The 24,269-nt window shown below is 55.1% G+C and overlaps 1 protein-coding gene across 1 annotated transcript in view; it reads right to left on the reverse strand.

Moving 5' to 3' along the window:
* DOC2B (double C2 domain beta) overlaps positions 1-23,038 on the reverse strand; it is a 30,483-nt gene extending 7,445 nt beyond the window's left edge. The window contains exons 1-6 of the mRNA XM_003799103.3: positions 22,495-23,038; positions 14,317-14,396; positions 10,033-10,107; positions 8,070-8,179; positions 7,809-7,935; positions 4,316-4,473 (exon numbers count right to left, since the gene is read on the reverse strand). Of these exons, the coding sequence (XP_003799151.1) occupies positions 4,316-4,473; positions 7,809-7,935; positions 8,070-8,179; positions 10,033-10,107; positions 14,317-14,396; positions 22,495-22,879 (935 nt within the window). The 5' untranslated portion in view covers positions 22,880-23,038. The remainder of the gene's footprint in view (positions 1-4,315; positions 4,474-7,808; positions 7,936-8,069; positions 8,180-10,032; positions 10,108-14,316; positions 14,397-22,494) is intronic.
* Between the last annotated feature and the right edge of the window lie 1,231 nt (positions 23,039-24,269).

The raw sequence follows: 24,269 nt of genomic DNA on the forward strand, positions 1-24,269 counted from the left end.
AAATAAATAAATAAATCTATCTGACTAAAACAAATTGAAGGCGCCCCTTAAATCCACCACCCAGATAGGATGAATATCTCTTGTTTTGAGACAGTCTCTTTTGCCCAGGCTAGAGGGCTATGGCATCAGACTAGCTCACAGCAACCTCAAAGTCCTGGGCTCAAGTAATCCTCTTGCCTCAGCCTCCTGAGTAGCTGGGACTACAAGTGCCCACCACAACACCTGGCTAATTATTTCTATTTTTATTTATTTAAGCAAAATTTTTTAAGACAGAGTCTCTAGAGTCACCCTGGGTTTAGGTAGAGTGCCATGGCATCATAGCTCACAGCAACCTCAAGCCATCCTCTCCGTGTGTCACCTGCCATAACACCTGGCTAGTTTTACTATTGTTATTTTATTTTATTTTTTTGAGACAGAGCCTCAAGCTGTTACCCTGGGTAGAGTGCTATGACATCACAGCTCACAGCAACCTCCAGCTGGGAGTAGCTGGGACTACAGGCACCTGCCACAACACCCAGCTATTTTTTGGTTATAGTTGTTATTGTTTGGGAGGCTTGGGCTGTATTCAAACCCGCCAGCTCTGGTGTATGTGACTGGCGTCTTAGCGGCTTGAGCTATAGGCACCAACCCAGTTTTTCTATTTTTTTTTTAAATTTTTTTGAGACAGAGCCTCAAGCCGTCATCCTGGGTAGAGTGCAGTGACATCATACCTCACAGCAACCTCCGACTCCTGGGCTCAAGCGATTCTCCTGCCTCCACCTCCCAAGTAGCTGGGACTACAGGCACCTGCCACAATGCCCGGCTATTTTTTGGTTGTAGCCATCATTGTTTGAATCCGGCCTGGGCTGGATTCAAATCTGCCAGCTCAGGTGTATGTGGCTGGTGCCTTAGCCGCTTGAGCCACAGGCACCAAGCCAGTTTTTCTGTTTTTAGTAGAGACAAAGTCTTGCTCTTACTCAAGCTGGTCTCAAACCTGAGCTCAAGGGATCCTCCTGCCTTGACCTCCTAGAGTGCTAGGATTATAGGTGTTAGCTGCCATGTCCGGCCTCGGGGTGAATATCTTTAGTTAGGAGTTTTCATCTGCTTATTGGCTATTTTATTGGTGCTTTGTTTTCTGAGAACCGTCCTCTGCCTATTTTGCATCAGGCTAAGGAGCAGGCAGGAGAGGCCCCCATGGCAGGAGTGTGTCCCACCTCTGGCCTTCAAGGGAAGGTTGGGGGATCTCTGCACCCTCAGCCTGGGTGACCTGTGTCTATCTAGTGACTCCTCCCTTGGGCACCAGGTTCCTACAAGAGGCATTATCTGTTCTGTTCCAGGCTTTTGTCCACACAGTTTTCGCTGCCTGTCTTTGAACTGGCTTGTGGCTCAGGGGTGGGACACAGCTACAGGGGTCCAGCAGTGGCTGCACTGGGCCCTGACAGGGCTGCCCCCTGTTTGCCCCTGGAAGTCAGCTGGGCTGGGCTGGCCTGGAATTACTGTCAACCTGGCAGGTGAGCACTGAACTTGATTTAAAACGTTCACACGTTTTGGCTTCGTATTGTACCCTTCCCTAAGATAGACTAAGCACTATAGGCAGAGGTGAGGGGACCCTTGGTTGCCATCCTCTCTCCCCTAGAGGAGGGAGGTCTCCCACCAAAGTGATCTAGAGACCACTTTCTAGAAATGCTCTGCACAGTTTAAGAGAAATTCAGGCCAGGCTTGGTGCTTCATGCTTGTAATCCCAGCACTCTGGGAAGCCGAGGTGGGTGGATTGCTTGAGCTCAGTAGTTTGAAACCAGCCTGAGCCAGAGTGAGACCCCATCTCTAAAAAAATAGCCAGGCATGGCTCAGCACCCATAGCACAGTGGTTACGGTGCCAGCCACATACACTGAGGCAGGTAGGTTCGGACCCAGCCTGGGCCAGCTAAACAATAATGACAACAACAAATATAGCCAGGCATTGAGATGGGTGCCTGTAGTCCCAGGTACGTGGGGGGCTGAGGCAAGAGAATTGCTTAAGCCCAAGAGTTTGAAGTTGCTGTGAGCTGTGATGCCACTGCACTCTACCAAGGGGGACATAGTGAGACTCTGTCTCAAAAAAAAAAAAAAAGTGTGGCCAGGCGTCATGGCAGAAGCCTGTAGTCCCAGCTACTCGGGAGGCTGAGGCAAGAGGATTGCTTACGCCCAAGAGTTTGAGGTTGCTGTGAGCTGTGATGCCACAGAGCGACAAAGTGAGACTCTGTCTCAAAAAACAAAACCAAAAAAATCTAAAAATAAAAAGAGAGAGACAGAGAGCGGTTCGTCACGGTGTCCCTCTGTGTGCGGAGGTCTGCAGTTTGTTTTTTGGCTCTGCGTGTTTTGGGTGGGCTGTCCCTGCTAATTCATTTCGTTCTAATTTATTCATTTTAACTGCACAGTACTGCATTACCCGTTTGGGCCACAGTTTATTCATCTACTCCTCTGCTGACGAACGTTCACCTATTTCCAGGATATCGCTGTTATAAGCAATGCTGCAAAAAATAGCTTCCCACTGTGCACGGGTTTCTAGGGTACAAACCTGGAAGGAAAACAACGTGGCCGTGGGGCACATGCATTTTCCACCTAGATCGGAGACTGACTATTTTTTATCAGACAGAGTCTCCCTTTGCCATCCTGGGTAGAGTGCTGTGGCATCATCATAGCTCACAGCAAACTCTTGAGCTCAAGAGCTCCTCCTGCCTCAACCTCCTAAATAGCTGGGACTACCGGTGTCTGGTTAGTTTTTCTATTTTTAGCAGAGATGGACTCTCCCTCTTGCTCAGGCTGGTCTTGAATTTCTGAGCTCAGATCCATCCACCTTGGCATCCCAGAGTGCTAGGATTACAGGCCTGAGCCACCACACCCTGGCTCTGAGGATCTACAGAGTTTCCCTTCCTGGGTCTCTAACCCACTGGAATGCTTTGTTTTGCTAACTGTCGAGGCCGGGGTCCAATACATTGTCTTTCACAGGGAAAACCAGCAGTCCCTGCACTATATGCATGGGTCACTGACTTCCCTACCTGTATATTTGTACACACACACATACACACACACATTTAGAGACAGAGTCTTGCTCTGTTGCCCAGGCTGGAGTACAACAGTAATTATAGCTCATACTGCAGCTTCAAATTCCTGGGCTCAAGTGTTACTCCTACCTCACCTTCCCAAGTTGCTAGAACTATAAGCGCCTGCCACCATGCCCGGCTAATTAAAAACAAACTTTTTGTAGAGATGGGTTCTAACTCACTGTGTTGCTTAGGCTAGTCTCAAACCCCTGGACTCAAGTGATCTGGAGTCTAGCTTTATTTCCCAGGCTGGGTAACAAATTCCTGGCCTTCCTCGGTCCTCCCACCTCTGCCTCTGAGTAGCTGATACTACAAATGTGAGCACCATTTCTGTCATATGATTTTTAAGGTGACAGAAATATGACTGTGGCCAGTGGGAATGGTGCCCCAGAGCTGTGCCATGAAGTGCCTTGGTTTCCTGTGCTGCTACCATGTCCCCGTGGCTTCAGTCATCTGGGTCCTCAGGTCCCCTCCGGTCAGGCCCATTCTTGCTTCTGCTCTGTCTCCTGTCCCTGGCCACCTCTACCTCCTTTCTGTTGAGCCAAATCCCTTCCTGAGTCTGAACCTTCCAGGGAATGTCCCTGTGAACACAGACTCACATCCACCCTGTGTGTGAGGAGCCCCAAGCACTGTAAAGGTGGCCACCATGCACTTGTGCCACCTCTCTCTAAAGGGCCACCAGCTCCTACTGTCCCGTGGAGTCAGGACATAGCTTATTCTGGCCAGGTTCACAGCGCTGGGACCCAGGTCACTTGGCACAGCCCCCTGAGTTAGCATCTTTCCCCAGGGACACCACCACCCCTCCCCTTCAGCAGGGGTAGGGGGACCCTTATCTGCACTGTGGTCCCAGCACAGGGCTAGACACACGTGGGCAGTGCCTAGGCCGTGGTGTTCCTTTATTGGGTCGCCCAACCTCCTGCTACCCTGACATAGGCTCCAACTCCTCCTGTCCCCTCCTACCTGCTCATGACGGCTGCCAGCCCCAGGGTCATAGACAGGCCTGGACATGGCATCAGGAGGTAATTACTCTCTAATTGTGTGACCCTGGGAAGCCACTCAGCTTCTCTGGGTCTAAGTTCCTTCATCTGTGAAATGGGCTGGCCACACCTAGCCCTGGAGTTACGACGAAAGAGCACACAAGGGAACATGGCCCTGTGGACACGGGCCTGCTACCCCTCTGTGCTCCCTGAGCACTGGCCAGCCTGAACCAGTGGCCTGGCCACGCGGACCTCCATCCTTGGAGGCATACTCACGTTTTCACGTAGGGGTCCGAGTAGCCGTTGGCGTCCATGGCAGCCAGGTGTGCGCAGCGCACGATGCCCACCAGCAGGCCCTGCTTTTGAGAGCTGTACTTGAGGGAGATGAGGATGCGGCCCCGCTCCTCCAGCGACTTGTCCTCCGTCTTGTCCACCTGATGGGCAGGGCAGTCACTCGGGAGTCCTCCTTGGCTCCCACCTTGCCCTTGGCCTCCTGGGTGCTAAGCCTGCCAGCCCGCCACTGCCCCCGTCTGGCCTTGTAGGGCTGCGGTTACCACCGTGTCCTGACAGGTTTTCTGCCCATCTCTCCCCTCCCAAGGGGGGGTTCTGCCTGGGGTAGAGTCTGACCCCAACCCTCCCCACCAGCCTAGGGGTTGGCAGGCTCAGCCGAGGGCCAAATCAGGCCCTGCTCCCCCGCGGCCAGACGGGGGCAGCTAAAAGTGGTTCTTATCTTTTCAAATAGCAGAAAAACTCCTCCATGTCTGCAAATAAAGCCACACTGCCCTCTCAGTTGATGCTTTCACAATGGCGACAGTGTTCTGCTCTGTCCTTCCTCATGGCCCAGCCCTGACTTCCTCTGCAGTCTCTAGGCTCTGAGGTCGCGTCACACCTCCCTGCCTTTGCTTGAGCTGTGCCAGGGCTCGGCACTCTCTCCCCCAAGTCCCCTCTCCCCCAACCCTGCCCCGTGCTCCTCCAGCTCTGCTCTGCTCACTATTGGTGGATTTCTGGTCCTGCTGGGACTGGGCTCAGCTGAGCGGCCTCAGCCTGAGTGCTTCCCTGGCCTCTGCAGTGGGCAGTCCCAGTTCCGTGCTCTTTGCTCCCTCTGTCCACAGCACGGTTTGCCCACCTGTTGCCTCGTGTGTCTACCCATAGCCTCTAAGTTCCTTGAAGATGGGATTCTGTCTACATCATTTCTGAACCGCCAGGTTTAGGTGAGGCTGCGTGGGTACTGCTGGAGGCTTGTCCTAATGACGGCGGGAATGGATGGACAGATGGTCCCCTCTGGGTTCAACCTCATGCCAGCAACTCCAGCTTGGGCAGATTCAGAGAAACGTCAAAAGGTTTGCCCAGGCTGAATGGAGCCCCATGAGAGGTAAGGGGTCATCCTGGCCTCAGCCCCCTCAAGGTTCTTCCTGGAGACTCTTCAGGGTGCTGAAGGTGGCCCCCTTTGGGGGAACCCAGAAGACAGAACTTGGATGTATCTCCAGCCTTGAAGGGGGAGGTACAGTCAGGTGGGGAAGCCACCTAGGACCCTCCTATGCCTTGATGGCTGCCCAGTGCCTGCCTCTGGGATCAGACTTCAGCTCCAGGCCTTTCCACCCTAAACCAACCTGATGTGTCTCTGATTTTTGCCCTCCTGAAACCACCTGTTTCTTTTTTCTGGCTGCTACACACCTGGAACCCCCCCTCCTGTGCCCTCTGCTCACTCATACACCCAAACTTGAGCCCCATGTCCCCAGGGACCCCTCCTTAAGCCTCTCTGCCAGGATCCTCTCCCACAGAGTCCCAGCCACACCCCTTGGCCCACAACTGCTCTGCCTGGCACTAAACTCAGTCCCCACCTGGCCACATCTAAACCTCTCTGGAGATGAGACTCTTGTGAGGTGAAGGAAGGGACACTAGGCAGGGATGACACACATATGTCACTCACAGGCCACCCTTCTCCAACACCCAAGCCCAGAGCAGACACTGCTAATTGATCCCAGCATTCACCATGAACTCAGCGTCCTTCTCAACACAGTGCTGGGGTGGCTGCTGGCAGTGGGTCAGGCTGGGCGTGTGAGATTCAACTATCTGGGATATGGGGGTGTGTGTGTGTAAGAGAGCCTCACAAGCTGTATATCTTGTGCCAGTTTGTGTGACATGTGAAAATTAAATAACATACATGAGCAGGGATATTTTTAGTTGTTTTTTCAGGGATTTTTTTTTTTTTAAAGAGTTGGGGTCTTCTTATGTTGCCTAGGTTGGTCTCAAACTCCTGGGCTCAAGTAGTCCTCTTGTCTCAGCCTCCCAAGTAGCTGGGACTACAGTTGCCTACCATCATGCACCAGATAATTTTCCTATTTTTGTTTTGTTTTGTTTTGTTTTTTTGCAGGTTTTTTTTGCCAGGGCTGAGTTTGAACCTGCCACCTCGGTATATCAGGCTGGCGCCCTACTCCTTTAAGCCGTAGGCGCTGCCCCTATTTTTCTATTTTTTTGTAGAGACAAGGTCTCCTGGCCTCAAGCAGTCCTCCCACCTTGGCCTCTGAAAGTGCTAGGAACACAGGTGTGCGCCCCTGCACCCAGCTCAGGGTGGATATCATACCCGGGGTGGTTTCACATGAAGACCACCGGGAACTGTTCAGTATTTACTTAGAACTGATCGTGTTTGCAGACTGAGATCTAAAATGTGCCACCAAAATGTATCTTTCCTGCCAGAGTGGTTCTCCTAAACTGCCCTCCTGGGGTCACTGTGTGTCCCAGAACTGCACCAATGAGCTTGCAGCAAATCCAAGCAAGGATGAGTGATGCCCTAGGCAGAGCACACGCAAACACACACTCACACACGTAGACACACATGCACACGCCCAAACACACTTGTGCGCGTGCACACACATGCTCTCACACATGGGCTCCTACACACAATGCACGTCTGTATGCACACACACACATACCAGGCATGTTCACACCTGCACACATTTCCACACAATTGTTTGTCTTTGCCAGGGATCAAAACACGGCAACACCAATACAGTAGGGGCTGCTGTTGCCTTTCATAAGTGACATAGATCATTTGCAAAAACTGGGTTACCTGTGGTTAGTGACTAATAATAAAACAGAAAAGGTTATATCCATCACAGGAACGCCTGTGAGTGGGAGAGAACGTGTCAAGGGAATGAAATTTGATCAAATTATGCAAAAAGACAGACCTGGGTGGGAGTCACATGGATTCTGGCAGGAAGCACTGGCCACAGGGTAACTTGTTCCTATAGCTCAATTGGGGCCGAGCTCGCTGAGCACCCACGTCCTGAGGCCCAGACCCCATCGGGTGGGGGACAGCCACTGGGCTTTGTCTACCAAGCCTGCCCCTGGCTCAGGCCTTGTGGGGCTAATGTGCCTCAGAGAGGACTAGGCCTCTGCCCACGTCCTGGGCACAGGGTAGCTGAGGGCACTGTTTCTCTTGACCTCTGGGGCATTGGGGACTCCTGGCCAGCTCCTTCTAGCCCTTCTGAGCCAGGTGATGATGAGGCCATAGAGAGAGGGGAAAGGTGAGCAGAGAGGACAAAGAGACTGGGACTCTGGGAGGGCACAGCTGCTGCAGCCAGCCAGGAGGTAAAATCTGCTCTGACATAATTTTCAAACAACTGCAGTTTCTAGGAAAGAATTATCTTCCGTCTCCTCTGGGTACCTCACCAGCACCTCGAGCCTGACATGCTCCAGTTGTGCTCTGTCCGCATCCCCGAACCTGCCTCACTGAGGCCTCCCAGCCCACGCACCCTCCCCCGCTCACCGGCAGCTGCTTCTCCAGGCAGATGCTGAACGTCTTGGTGTGGTTGGGTTTCAGCTTCTTCAGGGGCACTCGCGTCTCCCCGATGAACTCATTGTGGCGGAATTTGTCCTCATCACACACAGAGATCCTGGGGGGTAAGAGGCACAGCCAGCGCCTCAGACACTGCTGCATGGGGCGCCCCCAGTGTTCGCCCACAGTCCGTGGGGATCTGCATGTGGTGGGCTGGGGGCTGGGGGAGCGGGTGGCGGGGCCCTCACCCACCGCAGGGTCTTGCGGATCATGTCTTCGTCTGTGATCCCGTAGTAAGTGAGGGTCTCATTCCACGTGGGGTTCAGAGTGTTCCGCAGAGTTTTTGTTCTGAGCTTGTTTGCCTGGGAAAAGAAAAAAATGATTTCACTAAGCGTTGAAGAGTAGCAGAATAACAAACCCAAGATGGCCATGTCTCAATCCCCGGAGCCTGTGAATATGTTATGTGGCGGGGCAAGGGATACTGGGGCTGTAGGTGGAATTTAGGCTATTAGCTCGCTGACTTTTAAATAGGGAGGGCATCCTAGATTATCTGGGTGGCCTGATGTAGTCACCGAGGTTGTTAAAGTGGAAGAGGGGACAGGAGAAGAGGGTCAGAGTGAGACACGACTAAGGAGGAAGCCCAGAGAGATGTGATGTGGCTGGCATTGAAGATGGAGGAAGGGGCCACTAGCCAAGGAATCCGGGTGGCCTCTAGAAGCTGGGTAGGGCTGGGAAACGGGTTGTTCCCCAGGGCTCCAGAAGGAATGCTGCTCTGCTGACACCTTGGTTTTTAGCCCAGTGAGCCCTATGTTGGACTTCTGGCCTGCAGATGGTCAGATGCCAAGTGCGTTGTTTTAAGCCACTAAGTTTATGGTCTGGTGTTGAGCAGCCATGGGAAGCTAACACCAGGAGGAGGATCCTCTCCAGATCCCTGGTGGCATGGAGTGTTCTGTAGAAGGCTGTGGAAGCCTAGTTGTGGAACTGGACTCCTTCCCTCCATGGAGTCCATCCTCTCCTAGACAATGCCACGTGGGCACCTCCATGCCTCCTCCCTGCTTCTGTAGGTCTTGGTTCTCACACTGTTGACTTGCCCTGCCCCACCAGACTCTGAGCTCTGTGTCTGATTCACTCTGATGTCTACCACACCTGGCTGAGGCCGGGAGGTCAGACAGCCCAGATCACAGTCTCGGCTCTGTGGGTGCCCAGCCGGTGCTGACCCATGGTCAAAGTCAGGTCCATAAGGCCACAGAAGTGCCTCTCCCTCATGCTGTTTTCAGGAGCTTGTTTATATGGAGACTGCTCTTTATAAAAAGCTGCCCTCTGTCAGAGAGTCCACCACAAAGGGACTCTCAGCAGCCAGGTCCTGCCCACCCTGGGTGCCCTGGTCACACTCGACCTTGGCCTTCACATCCCTGAGCCTCACTAGCAACACTGAGGCCTGGGGGGTGGGGGGAGCACTGCCTCCCCACCCCACCCCCCGCCTCCCTTAGAAGAGGAATGAGGAATAACAGCCTCTTCTGGGGCAGCCCCCTGGGTGGTGGGAACCCCAGCCCTACACACATAAACCTCAAGTCAACTCAGGCTTTGCCTCATGAAATTGGAAATAAAGCAACGCTGAACTAATCAAGTTCTTACTTTGCTGTGCTGACGTTACCTTGACAGCAGCGTTTCCTCTCCTTTCCTAGCTGCTCCTGTTGTGCTGGTGCCCTAAGTATGTGTGTGGTCTGCTGGTGGGTTATCCGGCAGGGGTACAGACAGGGTTCTGTGGTCAAGTACACTGGGCTGATACTGCTCGCTCTGTCCCCCTTATGAAGAGTTATGGAACAGCCCAGCCCCATCATCAACACATTGAAGGCTCTGAGTTGTGCAGTAAAGAAAATTGTTTAACAAAGTTTCCCAATGTTATGTGACCACAGAGCTCTTTTTTGCATATCATTTAAACCTCCAGTTGAGAATGCTTCTTGTAAACTGCTGTCCCAGAAATTCTCTGGGGTGGGGGTGGGGGGTGGTTTCAGTAGCTTAGCAGGAATGCCGATTCCTGAGGCCCCTGGGAGGCCTGGAGGCTGTGGGGCTGACCGGGTGCAGGTATGGAGGTGAGTGGTGGAGGTCTCATCAGTTGCTTGGACTCTGAGGGAGAGGTGAGCGGTGGGCCTCCCTGGACGACCCTAGCCCAGCCCAGGTGGGCACAGCTGGTGAGCAGGCCTAACCCCCTCACCTTACTGGCTCCAGGCAGCAGGTGCAGCTTGACGTAGGGGTCCGCCAACCCATTGTGGTCCATCGGCTTCAGGCCCTGAGCAGAGGATAGCAAAGAGTGTGAACTGCACATCTCTGAAAAGTGCCCTGGGTCAGCAGGTGTCCCTTGTGCTCTGGGTCTCCTGGCTGGGTCCATTTGTGGCCTCTTTACAGAAGCCCCCTGGCCCCACAGCCCCTACATGAGTGAGGATGGCTCTGTGCTCGTGTAATCTCCCTCCCCAAACCTCCCAGCCCAGGGCAGCTGTTGTGGGGGTCTTTACTGGGACAGCCTTCTCTTGCTATTCTTCTTATCATGGAAGCCCAGTGACACACCTTCCTCAGGCCCTTTCCTCTTCCTGAATCCCTCCCCTTGTTTTCCAAACATGGCCTCCTGTGTGACAGTTTCCCTCACAGACCCTAAATCCATGAACCTTTGTCCACACATCCCCACACTTCCCTGTGTGGCCTAGGGAAATGTTCAGGGTCCCAGGAGACTGGGAGAGACGGGGCCTCATCTCTCTGGTTTTCCACGGCTCCTAGTCATGCACTGAGGTCACACAAGCCAACTGGCCGCAGTGGGGGGGCCTCCACAAGATGGCACCCCTCACTAATTCTGCTTCCAGTTCCTTCCGAAACAGCCAAATTCACACAGCCAGGGAACAAAATGGGGCTTAGCTAACCTCCTGCTGGCTCTTATTTCTGAAAATTATGTTTTTTCCTTCTGAGTTGGATGTAAGAGAGGGCAGTGGGGGCATCTATGGAGGGGAAACAGCAACCCCAGGGCGTGCTTCAGAGTCTTCTATTCAACCAGGCAGGGAGGCAGCTTGGCCCACAGGAGGCCCAACTGAGAGGAGCCTGAGACTTTTTTCCCAAGCCCTGCTCCCCCAGGGTTTGGAGGCCAGGCTGGCTGGGATGCGGGTCCCAGCTCCTGCACTTCCTAGCTGGGGATATGGATGAGTCACTTTGTGCCCTAAGCTCCAGCTTTGTTAGTGAAAGCTGATATTAACCCCTGGGAGGGGTTACCAACTTGCCAGGTGGGAGGAGAGGGAAGGAGGTAACACATGCAGGGCCTGGCAGGCCGGGCGTCACTCCCTCCTTTACAAGCCAGGCCCCTGGGAAGACGCCAGAGAAGTGCTGTGGGCAGATGGGGTCCCTGAGCTGTGTCCTGTATGATGCAGCCACCGGCTCTGGGATGGGGCTCGCCTCTGCCACCCTGTGTGCACCCACAGTGCCAAGGATGCCTTTCCAAACCCAGCTCCTTCATCCTGGCCTCTCACCATTTCCCACCAAGTGTCCAGAATGCAGAGTCACCCAGAGGAGTCTGGTGGCCCAGAGAGTGGGGTGGTGGGGCGTCTCAACCCTTGTGTTTTATTTTTATAATTCTTGTACATTTGTTTGTTGTAGCTGAAAATGGGATCATATTTTCTGACCCCATTTACACATTTCACGTGTAAATCTCTGGGCCACCAGAGGTTCTGGGATGTTTATTCAGGGTCTCTGGTGGTCCCACCTGTGTACCCTGGGGTGCTCAAGGGGCCTCAGCAGGGGGAGAGGGGATGCTGCCAGCCTGGGAGGGGAGTGACACCTGCTCTGTGACAGAGCTCCTTGCTGCCTGCTTCCATTCCTCCCAGCTTGTCCCTGATCACCCTGGCTGGTCACACACTTGTCCAGAAGCATAATGAACCTGTGGGCACTGCCTGAAGGCCACAAAACTGGCTTGTCACTGTTTTTTTTTTTTTTGGCCTGGGCTGGGTTTGAATCCACCACCTGCAGTATATGGGGTATACTCCTTGAGCCACAGGCGCCACCCCTTGTCACTGGTTTTTGTGTCCTGGCTCAGCCTTTCTACCTGCAGCCTCCTTGGGGCATGAGGCAGGGCCTCCACCCATCCCTCTGTCCACAGCAGGGGTCAGAAGGAACTGTTAAGGGGGACCTTTGGGGCAGAACTTCTCCAGTCTGCAAGAGACCAAAACTGACCCCATGGCAGGGGCTGGGTCTCATGGGAGGGATAGCAGAAGAAGACCTGCCAGGTCCTGGCTGCCGTTGAAACTGAGGGGACAGATTGGGGGTTTCTGGCTTTGAGAGGGGAGCCTTCCCACCCTTGCCCCTCCCTGGGCCTCTCAGGGGCTGTTGCTGGCTGAAGTGTTCAGGAAAAGGGCTCCTAGTGTCAAATATCATTCAGTCTTTAAAAAGAAGGAAATTCTGACACTTGCTGCAACACGAAGGCACCGCCAAGACGTGGTGCTCGGTGAAATAAACCAGTCGTAAAAAGACGAATAGTGCACGATTCCATTTATAGGAAGTGCTGAGAGTCCTCAAATTCGTAGCGACAGAAAGTAGAAGGGTGGTTGCCAGGGGCCGGGGGAGGGAGGGTGGGAGCCGCTGTTTAACAGGCACAGACTTTCAGTTTTGCAGGATGAAGTGAGTTCTGGGGATGGCTGCACACCAAGGCGAATATACTCAACACCACTGACCTGCACGCTTGAAAATGGTTAAGATGGGGAATTTTATGTTTGTGCATTTTACTACAATAAAAAAGAAAACAACAACAATAACAGAGTCTCCCGAGACTGGCGGTGCTGCTGAGGTTTTGGCAGCTTCTTTTTTGCACAAGTGTTCCCGGAAGTGTGCAAACCGCCCAGTGCTGTCCTCCAGGGCAGCATTGGTCTGGAACACATACAGGTGCTGGGTGGGGGGGCCCAAGAGCTCACAGTACCTGCAGAGGTGAGGGTGATCAGCCCTGTCTACAGCTGGGCAAACTGAGACTGACCTTTACCCAGAGGGTGGGTGGCCATGGGAGGGTGCAGTCCCATAAGTATCCCAGAACCCCTGAGAGGCCTGTATCAGTCCTGCTTCAGCTGCCTGTCCTGGGCTCCTTCCTACACCCAGGCCAGAGTCCCACCCCCTTCTCTGTAGAACTGGATTCACACAGAGAAGGAACTAGAGGCTGGCAGTACCCCTCTAGCCTTCCACCTCCCACCTTGATGCCTGAGGTATACAACCCTAAGTGGACACACACGCATATGTGTGTATGCAGGTACACAGACACATACAGGTATGTGCATGCATGCATACACCTGCCTCCAGGCAGGGAAGGTGGGCACATGTCACAGGGAGGGGAAGGGGGCTCTAGCTGGGGTGGGTTCTAGGCATAGTGGCCTGGCAGCCAGTGTCGTTCCTAATCCCCAAGCCTAGATGACCTCTACAAAGCTTGGCTAAGGGAAAGGAGGGGTCTACCCAGGTCCTGAAGCCTGGCCTCCATCTTGGCACAGCTCGGGGGTGGTCACCAGAGGCTGAGCTCTGTTCCGAGGGAGAGGTCTGGGAGCCCCTGGGAGGCAAGGCTGGGCATGCTGAGTCACAGCCTGGTTAGTTCCCAGAGGGGAGGGGAGAGGTGGGAAAGGAGTGTGAGGACCTCCAAAGCCCAACCAAGGCCTTGGGCCCATCGTGACGGTACTCATGATGGGCCCAGGGCCACGGCCATGGCAGTGTGGTAGCCCAGGCTGGAGGGACAGAGGGAAGCCTGAGGGCTGGGGAGGCTGGGGGTGGGCCTGGGCCCAGGCAGCTCTTCGGGGAGGCCCTCATCAGAGCTGGGCTGGCTCAGGCCCTTCCCCTGCCCTACTAGGGGGTTCTACTGGCCACACAGGCCCTTACCTTTCGAGAGAACATCAGCTTTGGCACCTTCCTCCCAGAGGGAGCCATGTGGTGGGGGGACAAGGCGACAGGACAGTTGAGAACACAGAGCTGATGCTTGCTAGCTCATGGGGCAGAGCCGGTCACAGTGGGGTCCACAGATACCCATGACCCAGCCCAGACAGCGAGGCTCAGGGGGCCTTTCTAGCTCAGCCCCTGACACACCAGAAGAGCAATTCCTTGGATGCCACAGGGGAAATCCACTGTTTGGGGCGTCTGGGAGGCCTGGGGCCATCTGCATCCCACCCTCGCTTGCCGCTCTGGACAGACCAGACACGTCACCTCCCCTTCTTCCCTCTCAACCTGGTTGGTGGGGGGCTCTGTCCAGGCCTGCACCCTCCCGTTCCCTTCTGCTCCTTTTCCTTGTTCTGCTCCTTCTCCCAAATGTCTGGTTCCCCAAGGCTTTTTTGGGGAAGTAGGCAGCCAAGGTGGGTTAGGCAAAAATTACCTCCCAGCCCCGCGCCCCACATAACACAGACATGAAACCTGAACAGGACATGGGGGAGGACTGGCCTCCTAGACCCTGGCCCTTCTGTGGGGACCCTGGCATGGGGGTGGAGGGTGGTGGCGGGCCTACCTTGGCCTTGCTGATGGTGCAGTGGAGAGCATTGCTTTCCTGGTCATAGAGCAGGCTGAAGTCCAGTGTGCCCAGGGCAGCTGTGGACAGAGTAGAGCACATGTCACGTGTCAGTTGCAGTGTGGAGCAACTTCACCCACTGGTGTGGCCAGAGAGCCTGCCCTTGGCAGGTGCCATGGTCCCCACGGCAACTGCCACTAACTAAGTACCTACTGTATGCCAATCCCTCTGCCCATCCTCGAAGCTCCACCCAACCACTGGAAATGACAATATTCTCCCCATGCTCCAGATGAGGAACTGAGGCTCACTGAGGTTGGGTGGGTCACCCCAGTCACCTGCAGCTGGCCAGTGTGCTGTCCTTGGGCTAATGGAGTTCTTGCTCTCCTTGTGCAACTGCCAGTTTAGGCTTTGTGCCTCAGTTTCCCTCTCCTGTGGAATGTCTCAGGGATTGCGTGAGAAGGCAGAAGAGGTAAGGCTTTGAGATGTGAGGGCCCTGGCCAGGGAGACCAGCTGATCCACTCTCCCATCCCACAGGCAACATGTAGGATGACAGCTCTTCGGTCCCTTTGGGGACCTGGTTTGGCTGCAAGGAGCCAGCTGGGTCCTCATGTGGTTGCCCGCACATCTCTCAAAGGCAGCCAGGATTCCCAAGGGCCAGGAGGAGGGTGCAGCAGTAATCAGTGCAGCTGACCCATCAGGGGCACTCACGCTGAGCAGCTGTGGCCTTCCATGCACAAGTGGCTCCCAGCATGAAGGCTGAGGAGGTGGTGACTGACAGACCTTGGGGGCAGGCCTCACACAGCAAGATGCACAGTCACAGATGTGTTCAGAAGCCCAGTGCCTGCTCCCAGGCTGCTGGGATGGTCAACTGGTGTCCCATTCATTAATTATTTCCCAAGCGTTTATAATATACCCAAGTCTAGGCTGGAATATATCCATAAAGCAAGGAAAGCACTGCTTAATTCAAGGAACATATGGAAAAAACTGGCCACAACTGAATTTAGTGAGCTAGGAGCCATGGGGAGCCCAAGGAAGGCTCCCTAGTCCCTATGTAAACCGAGTCTATCAGGGAAGGCTTCCTGGAAGAGGTAATATTTCACTTGAGCCACCATGGATGAGTGGGAGTTGGCCAGTGGCACAGTGGGGCCAGGACTGGGGACATTCTAACCATAGGCCAATCAGTAGGTGTGGGCTTAGTGACTGGAGTGATTCAGGGGTGAGAGAGGGGCTAGCCTTGACTCTTCTTCAGGCAAGATTTTGAGTAGACTCCCAGCGTGGATCTAGACTGGTTATGGCCTGCTGGCCCAATCTGGCCATGCCCAGCTGTTTATATGCTGCTGGTGGCAGCTTTCCCACTGCAGAGTCAGGGGATGCAGCACAGAGCGTGTGGCCTGCAAAGCTGGAAATATTTATAATTGGGCTCTTTACAGAAAAAGTTTCCACCTCCCTGGGCTGGTGCTGGGACCAGGCATGCTGCAGTTTCTTGGGTCTGCAAGGAAATGGGCAAATTCAGGCCCTGGTGTTTGGAGCTGCCCCTCACTCTGATGATGTGCCACGCTGGTCTTCCTCTCCATGTCCTCACTCAGGGTGCGGCATGTCTCTCAGGTCCCTGTCGTTGCCTGCAGCACAGTGTGGGGTGTGAAGCCTGCCCTCTGACATCCCTCTCCGAGGTTCACATCCCAGCTTGGGACTTCCCTGCTGTGTGACCTTAGATAGTTTATCTAACCTCATAATGCCTCAGTTTCCATCTGCAAAATGGAAACCAGAATTGCATCCACCTTACAGCACATAGCGCCTGGGCTACAGAAGGTGCCCAGGAGATAATTATAGAAGGAACAGGTCCATTTAGGTGAGTTTTCTACAGAACTGTACTTGCCCCTCTGAGACCCATTCTGGAATAAAACTCTTTAAAACTGGATCATTCCCCTCTCTGCCTTTGGGAACAGAATATACAAATGGTCACTTAAGCTTTTCTGAATAACCTGAGTCGTTGCTATAGCTACGATTACTCTTCCCTCTGTCACAGTCCTAGCCCAGATACAGAAGGGGGTGGGAGGCCGTCCCTTCACCAGGTGGTCTGCTTTTGATTTTCTTTGTTTTTCTGCCCACTCTGTTGCAACTTCTATCAGAGTACTTGCCTCTGGCAGCACAAGTAGCTGGGACTATAGGTGCCCGCCACAATGCTCTGCCATTTTTTTGTTGTAGTTGTCATTGTCGTTTAGCTGGCCTAGGCTGGGTTCGAACCTGCCAGCTCGGGTATGTGTGGCCAGCGCCAAAACCACTGTGCTATGGGAGCCCAGCTTTTTTGGGGGCTCACTCTTGCCCAGGCTAGAGTGCAGTGGTGTCAGCCTAGCTCAAAGCCTCAAACCTCAAAGTCCTGGGTTCATAATCCTCCTGCCTCAGCCTCCCAAGTAGCTAGGACTACAGGTGTCTGCCACAGTGCCTGGCTATTTTTTCTGTTTTTAGTAGAGATAGGGGGTCTCGCTTTTGCTCAGGCTGGTCTCCAACTCCTAAGCCCAAGTGATCCTTCCACCTTGGCCTCCCAGAGTGCTAGGATTACTGGTGTGAACCACTGCACCTGGCCACCTCTCTCCTTTCCAGTGTTTTTTTTTTCTGTGAAACCGGGTGATAATACTTATTAGACTTCTACCAAAACTAAGAGTCAATAGGCCTTGGGTGGAGCCTGAGGTACTTATTCCTGAGTAGAACACGTGTGCTGTAACCTCATTGGCCATTTGCTGCCTGCATCCTGGCTCCCGCCTCTGCAGGGCGGCAGGCGAGGGTCCTGCATAGAGGTGTATTATACCTCACTACTCCCGTAACAACGGACACAGCCACAGGCCCAAGATTCAAGTCCATGCTTTTGGAGCAATAGTCTCCAAAGCTCTTGTCTGTACACGGTAGTAAATCACTCTGCTGTTCGGTCCAGGCCTACCCTAACACATTAGCCTCCCAAGAGCAGGGACCAGGTCTTGGCCATGCCTGTGAGACCAGCAAAGAGCAGGTACACATGGCTGTTCTCTTCAAACCAATATGCTCTCCAGTTGCACACAGGAATGGGGACTTGGTGTGATGCCCAAGTGTTAAAATGCACATTCTCCTTCTGCCTGTCTCCCACCCCCACAGGACAAGCCAGCAAGGTGGAGGAGCTGCCTGTTCCCCACTGGAAAGGTCAGCTCTGGAAGGGGAGAGGAGCCCCTTTCACTGGCTCTACAGAAACTCCTGGTTAAGGAGGGCTTGGATGCTGCTCAGAGGAAAGTCAGCACCTGTTGCCACTTCCTGGGAAGGAACAGCAAGCCCAGTGTGTCATAGGAAGGGACTGATGGATGCGTGTGAATTCCACTGGAAGCTTTGTAAGAAATGATAGTTTATAAATAGAAGCTTGGCCACAATTTTGAGAGACTTGCCGGTGTTATGGCCCAAAGTCTTCATTTCCCTTTCAGATAAAGGAGGCTCAGAGAGGGGAGGTGAGATGGTCAGGGTGGCCCAGCAGAGCTGGACATAGAAGCCAGGTCTCTTTACTTCCATCCGGACAGTTTGTTCCTTAAAGCCTCATGGCTTCCAAAAACTTTTTTGTTTGCCATTTTGTTTAGCTGAAATCTTAGGAGGATACAACTAAGAAACAAAAGAAAAACAGAATTTCTCTTGGGGAAGGACAGTTGGGCTTGATGGGGCCCTGGAGGGACCTCTGAGCCGAAAAATCACCTAGGGCTTCTAGTGGGGGTGAAGAGGGTCCTCAGGGCAGTGAAAGGTGTGTCTCTGTGTGAGTCACAGAATTCTGCCCTGCCCTGCCCTTGGAGCATTCAAATCACATGCCCCACTAAAGTTTACATCTTTGGAAAAATAATGAGGGTTGGTCACTAATGGGCCTTTGAGAGTTGTCACCCGCTTGTTGATAATTATAGAGCTTTAATGGGGCTAATTCAGACAAAATCAAGCTCAAGCCCCTGTCGGTTCCTCCAAGGCCGAACCTCCCTCTGCTCGGCTGATGGAGACTGACAGCATTGTTATGACCTTGCTTTGCACCTGAACTCTTCTGACCTATACATCCTCGGGTGATTTTTTTTTTTTTTTAAAGAAAAATGTAAGCTTCCCAAATAGAAAAGAAAAAAAGAAAGAAAGAAAGAAGCAAGAACCATAAGAAATTATCAAGACTGAGTTGAAGGTGTGTCACAGTTTGGGAAGTGAGGCACTAACCCGGCAGGTACTGCAGGGGAGCCAGAGAGGAATGAGCCATACCTTCTTGCTTCCCAGGAGCTTAGAGGCAGAAGGTTAGGGTTTTATCAATCTTTTCATTCCTCTGCTTTAAATGGTTCAAAAGTTCTCCACAACTTCCTGGACTCAGTTCAATCTCCATGATGTGGCTTTCAAGACCTTTTGTGATACGACCACTTTGGCCTCATCATTAGTCTATTCCCTTCTTTCAGCCACTTGACTCTATTGTTTTGCCTCTGCTGGGCTGTGTTTCTGACACTTAAGGGCCAGTGCACACAGCTGTCGCTCTGCCAGAAGCACCATCCCTTCCTCCCACTTCCCAGCATCAGAGCTGAGCCCTCTCTGTGGGTGCCCTCTGTGCAAGCCAGAGCTTCCTGTTTGTGTCTCCACCTCCCTGTCCCTCACTGCTGGTTTTGGTGAATACCCTGAAGTCAGAGGTTGTGTCTCAGGGATTCTTGTATCTCTGTCTCTAGCACGGTGCCTGGCATATAGTTGGTGTTGTAATGCTGAGCACGTGAAAATATGATAACAGCTCTGGGCAGAATATGACTAAGGCCAAAAGAAGTTCTGGGCTCACAGAAAGAACCACAGCCAGTGGGGACCAGGATAAGACTTTCTGCTGAGGGCTCGGCGCCTATAGCTCAACCGGCTAAGGCGCCAGCCACATACACCTAAGGTGGCGGGTTCGAATCCCCAGCCCGGACCCGCCAAACAACAATGACGGCTGCAACCAAAAAATAGCCAGGCGTTGTGGCGGGCACCTGTGGTCCCAGCTGCTTGGGAGGCGGAGGCAGGAGACTCGCTTGAGCCCAGGAGTTGGAGGTTGCTGTGAGCTGTAATGCCATGGCACTCTGCCCAGGGGGACAGCTTGAGGCTCTGTCTCAAAAAAAAAAAAAAAAAAAAGACTCTCTGCTGATGAGAGACCTTGTGGCAGACCCAACCGCCATCCCTCCACTCTGCCCTCGCCCCAGACCTTCATGGCTTGGTCAAGCCCCCAGGTGAACTGTGCAGAGGCAGGCTTAAGCTTGGGCAAATGATGCAACTCTGGCTAGTGGGACAAAAGAACAGGTCTCCTGGGGACTTCTGAGAGAGGTTTCCGCTCTTAAACTGTGACATAGGCGAGAAAACTGGTCCTTATCAAACTTAGGATCTTACTGTTAGCTGCAATGCCACCTTGGGCCATAAGGGTCCTGCTTGGCTTATGGAAACTTAACAGCATTATGACCCTGGTTTGTACCTGGACTCTCCTCACTCAGTCACCCTTGGGAATAGGAAATCTGCCTTGATTTTCAGGAGTAGTTTTCTGTTACTTGCAACCCGAGCATCCTGGTCATTACAGCTTTGAAAGAGGGATTGGGTTTCCACAGGTGGGGAGAGGCAGGAGGGCGTCTCAGGCAGGAGCAGCATGTGTGGGGGTGTGGGGCACTGGGAGGGTGGCCGCAGGTGGTGTCCTCCTCCCACAATCACTGCCTTCCCTCCCTGCCAGCACCCTCCCTGAGATCTGCTGGGAACATGTGAGTCGTGTGCTTGTGCGCTGACATGACTTAATAAAGGAGGGGCTTAAGAGAAGGGGAGTAAGGCAGAGTAAATAAACAGTGCTTCACCCTCTGCCTTGGACAACAGAACAACCGCCCTCATTTCTTTTTGTCAGAACAGAGATAATCCAATAATTAGGGCAGCAAATAGCATAACCCTGGCTAAAGCCGTAATGAACCATCTGGCTTGAATCATTCAGGCTTATTCCAGGGATCTGGCTGTCACACTTCAGAGGGGGGCACAGCCTAGGGTACAAGGTGGAAGGCAGTCCCACCCCAGAACCTGTTCCCCCTACAGACAACAGCCAAGACTTCTTTTCCCATGTCTGGAACATCTGTTCAACCCCTGATGGGATCCAAGCCTAAGGTGGGCCGTCCCTTAAAAGGGCCAAGGGTTGCCCAAGAGAGCCCTGGCTCGGCCTCACCCCCTCCTCCTTGGCATTTCTTTAGTGTGCCCTGATGATATGGGTGTGGCCCATCTGCAGTTCAAGCTGGCAAAACTGTGTCCAGCACTGTCTTATACTACTGACCCCATATGAGTCTGTCCTTCTGTCCCCTGCTACGACATATGTGTGCTCTGAGTCCAGGAATACAGCAGTGTGCTTTGCCCCACGCCCTACTGCCAGGACAGCGCCTAGGGAAGGATTGTTGAGTTGGTAGATTAGAGATGGGGCTGCTGGCCTGAGTCAGAAGCTCTGTGGTCCCCTCCTCGCCTGTAGGTTCAGAGAGCCAAAAGAAATGACCAGATATTTCACCTCTTGGCATTATGTCATCCAGAGGGCTCCTGTGGCACCAGGAGGGTGGCCGGAAGCAATGCCTTGCCCTGCTTGCTCACTGCCTTGTTATAGCAGCAAAGATGCTGGAAATGGGAACAACTTCCTCACCCTTTCTTCCAGGGGGGCTTTGGATTCAGGGCAGCCAAAGGGGTGACCTGGGTCGTAGTTGGGCCTGCCCAGCAGCACAGCAAATGAGGGGGTGAGCTTAGCACAGGGTGCCAGGAGCTGGGGGAGGGGATGGATCCAGGGCACAGCTCTGTGGGCAATAAACTCTGCCGACCCAATTTCCCCAGGCTGGCAGGGAAGTGGAGGGAGAGGATTGCTCCCTGCCCCCATGCCCAGGGGGCAGGCCCTCCAAGAGCCAGGCACTGGCTAGAGGGCTGTGGTTCAGGCCTCCAGAAAGTGCACAGCAGGCAGTTTCCCCACAGAGGCCGGTTTTAGCCGCCACTGCAGATGGGTCTCCTCCTCAGGCACCGGGATGAGGGTCTGCACCCTGGGGTGGTACTGGAATTCCCCACCTTCAGCTTGATTTTATGTTCCGGGAAAGTCCAAACCCTGAGCTCAGAAGCCCTGGTGAGTGACGGGGACATGTGCAGACACTCTTGCTGAGCAGAGGAGGAGAGCGAGTGGGCCCTGGAGAAGCCCAAAGGGACTGCTGAAAGGTCCATATCCCAGGGGTTGACTCTGGCTTTCCATGTTTGAAAGATGTGGCTGCAACCACAGCTCGGCTGGGACATCCACGCGGCGTCCCCCCATCCCCACCCCCACCCTGCGCAAACTGATTCCTCACTAGACCTAGACCTTTTCCCGCCTCAGTTTCCCAGCCAGTCCTGGGTCGGGCCAGGCAGGCAGCCTCACGGACTGGAAAAGGTGCCCGAAGCGCCCGGCAGTGCGGGCCTTGGCCCCGGGGACCTCGGCGCTCCAATGCTCTCTGGGGCTCGGGGCTCAGTGCCCGCAGTAGGGGTGGGGAATGGGGCCCCTCCCTGCCCCGGGAAGCTAGAGTAACAGGTGGGCGAAGGCCCACGGCCCTGGCTAGCGCCCCGGTGGGGTCCACGGACGCAAGAGGAACCTCCAAGGTTTTTCCAAAGGACAAGGAGCCCCGCCGTCCTCCCTGGTCCTCGGCCAGCGCGCCAGCAAAGCGATCGCGCTCTACGGGCCACCGGGCCCATCTGGGAGGCCCGGCCAGCCCCAGCCCCAGGACGCCTTCTCATCCTGGACCCTTTGCGGTGGGACCCGCCCAGCTCGCTGGCTGGGAGCGACCGCGCGGCCCGCAGCAACTGGTGTTTCCCCGGGGCGCAGCTCCGCCCTTCTCGGGAACAAAAGCCGCCGCCCGCGCCGCAGCTCCCCGCGGACCAGCGGAGAGGGGGCGAGACCCCCGCTCTTCCGAGCCCAGCCCCGGAAATAAGGCACCCCCAGAGGGGCGCCCCCAAACTTCCCACCTCTCTGGTCCGGGTCGGGGGAGGCGTCAGGGCTGGCCTGCAGGGCACGCGGAGAGCACACGGAGCGTGCACTGGGCCCGCGACCTGGCGGGCGGCGGTTGTACGCCGAGTTCTCGAGAGCGACGCAAGGGGAACCGAGGGGACCGGCGAGGCCGAGGGAGCTCGAGCCCGAGCGAGGGGAGGGGGCGAGAAGTCCTCAAGTTGGAAACTTACTGCAGTCGTCCGACTCGTAGCCGTCGGCGTCCGGCTCGTCCTCCGGCGGCTTGGCGGGTGGCCGCGCCGGGCTGGGGCCGGAGCTGGGGCCAGGGCTGGGGCCGGGGCTGGAGCCGTAGGCGCCAAAGAGCTGGTCCACATCCTCGTCGTCGTCGCGGGCGCCGTCGGAGGGGCTGCGGCGACCGGCGCTGGCCGCGGCTGGGCGCGCGGGGGCGTCCGGGGGTGCGGCGGCGCGGGGCCCGGCGTCCGGGGGCAGGCCCCGCGGGAAGCGGGGGAAGTAGTCGGAGATCTGCTTGATGGGCCGAATGGGGCCGGGGCACACGTCGATGGCCATATGCTCCTGGATGCTGATGGTCGCCTTCTCTCCGCGCCGCCGGAGGGTCATGCAGGCAGCGCGGCCCCTTTCGGGCGCGGCCCGGCCCGGCCCGGCGCGACCCCGGCCTGGGGGGCGGCTCAGCAGGCCCGGCGGGGCACGGCGGGGGTTGCGGGCATCGCCGGCCGCGCCCCCGGACGGCCCTGACGCGGCTGCTGCCTGCTCGGCGGCGGCCGGCGCGAGTGAGTGCCAGGGGCCGGCAGGCAGGGGGCGGGCCCAGCCCGCGTCACCCGGTAGCAACCAAGCAGTGTGAGAGGCCGGGCTGCGCGGGCGGCGCGGAGAGGAGCGAGCCGAGCGGCGCCACACTCACCCGCACTCGCACTCGCCCGGCGCGCACACCGGCCCGGGACCCCGCGCGCGCACACTCGCGGGCAGGCAGGGCCGCCGGGTGCCTTCCGCTCGGGCACATCCGCCGCAGGACAAGCGGGGAACCAGCCAGCTTACCAGGGACTCGCAGGACGCATAGTCACATTCCCACCCGCACCATCGAATGCTGGGCTCCGTCCCCTCTTACAGGACACAGGCAGGTGTGCAAGGACTCTGCAAGCGCACACAAACCCGCGCAGAGACACTGGGAAGTGTCCACTCACACCTGCAGGATACACACACAAATCTACACTTGTACTGAGTTGGTTGAGGATGCTGTGGCCAGGTACACTCTCCAGCACACACGTGGGCAAGGATACCCAGGGGCAGTCTTCCCCACCCCCAAACGCCCCCAAGACAAACGAACATACACCATAGAAGTGATGGGGACCCTAGGCACAACCCCCTCATTCCACCCCCACCTAGCATGACATGGAGTCGCGTTCTGAGGAGCGCAGCGACAGGCTGCTTACACACTGGCAGGACATGTACGCCCTCAATTGTGTAGGAACACTGTGTGCCTAGTTTTGCATGCTTCCTCTCAGGTCACATACTAATACACACACTGTAACCTCAGGTCAGTTCTTCTCTTGGTCAGGGAGTGGTTTGAAGGACTCACAGGGGTGGCTGAGAACCCAGACTAGGGCTCTGTCAGGAAGGGTGTGGGCAGGCAGGGCCTGGGTAGAGGAGGCCTTCCCAGGGAGTGAAGGAGGAGGCACGCCCCCCTACTCAGGCCTCCCACAGGTCGGAGAGCATATCCTGGGCAACCCAGCCCCAGCTGCTGTCCAGGTTTCCCGGAATAGAGCTCTGCTGGGAACGGCTGTTACCAGTACAGGTGTGTTCCTGGAAAGCCCTGGGCATGAATGGAATTTTGTTTACTCTCTGGTTTCTTGGCTGGGTCCCTTCTGTGAGTCTGAACGAGGTATTTCCCCATCCTAACCCCTGTGGAGGGGCGGAGAAAGGATGGGAGAGGCCCTGTCTCATCACTTTCAGCTGCATCCTGCTGGTGGCTTATTTGCTCTCTCTGAACCCTGGT

This window comes from Otolemur garnettii, unplaced genomic scaffold, assembly GCF_000181295.1.
Source record: "Otolemur garnettii isolate 467f Iridium unplaced genomic scaffold, OtoGar3 scaffold00145, whole genome shotgun sequence".
Lineage (NCBI taxonomy): Eukaryota > Metazoa > Chordata > Mammalia > Primates > Galagidae > Otolemur > Otolemur garnettii.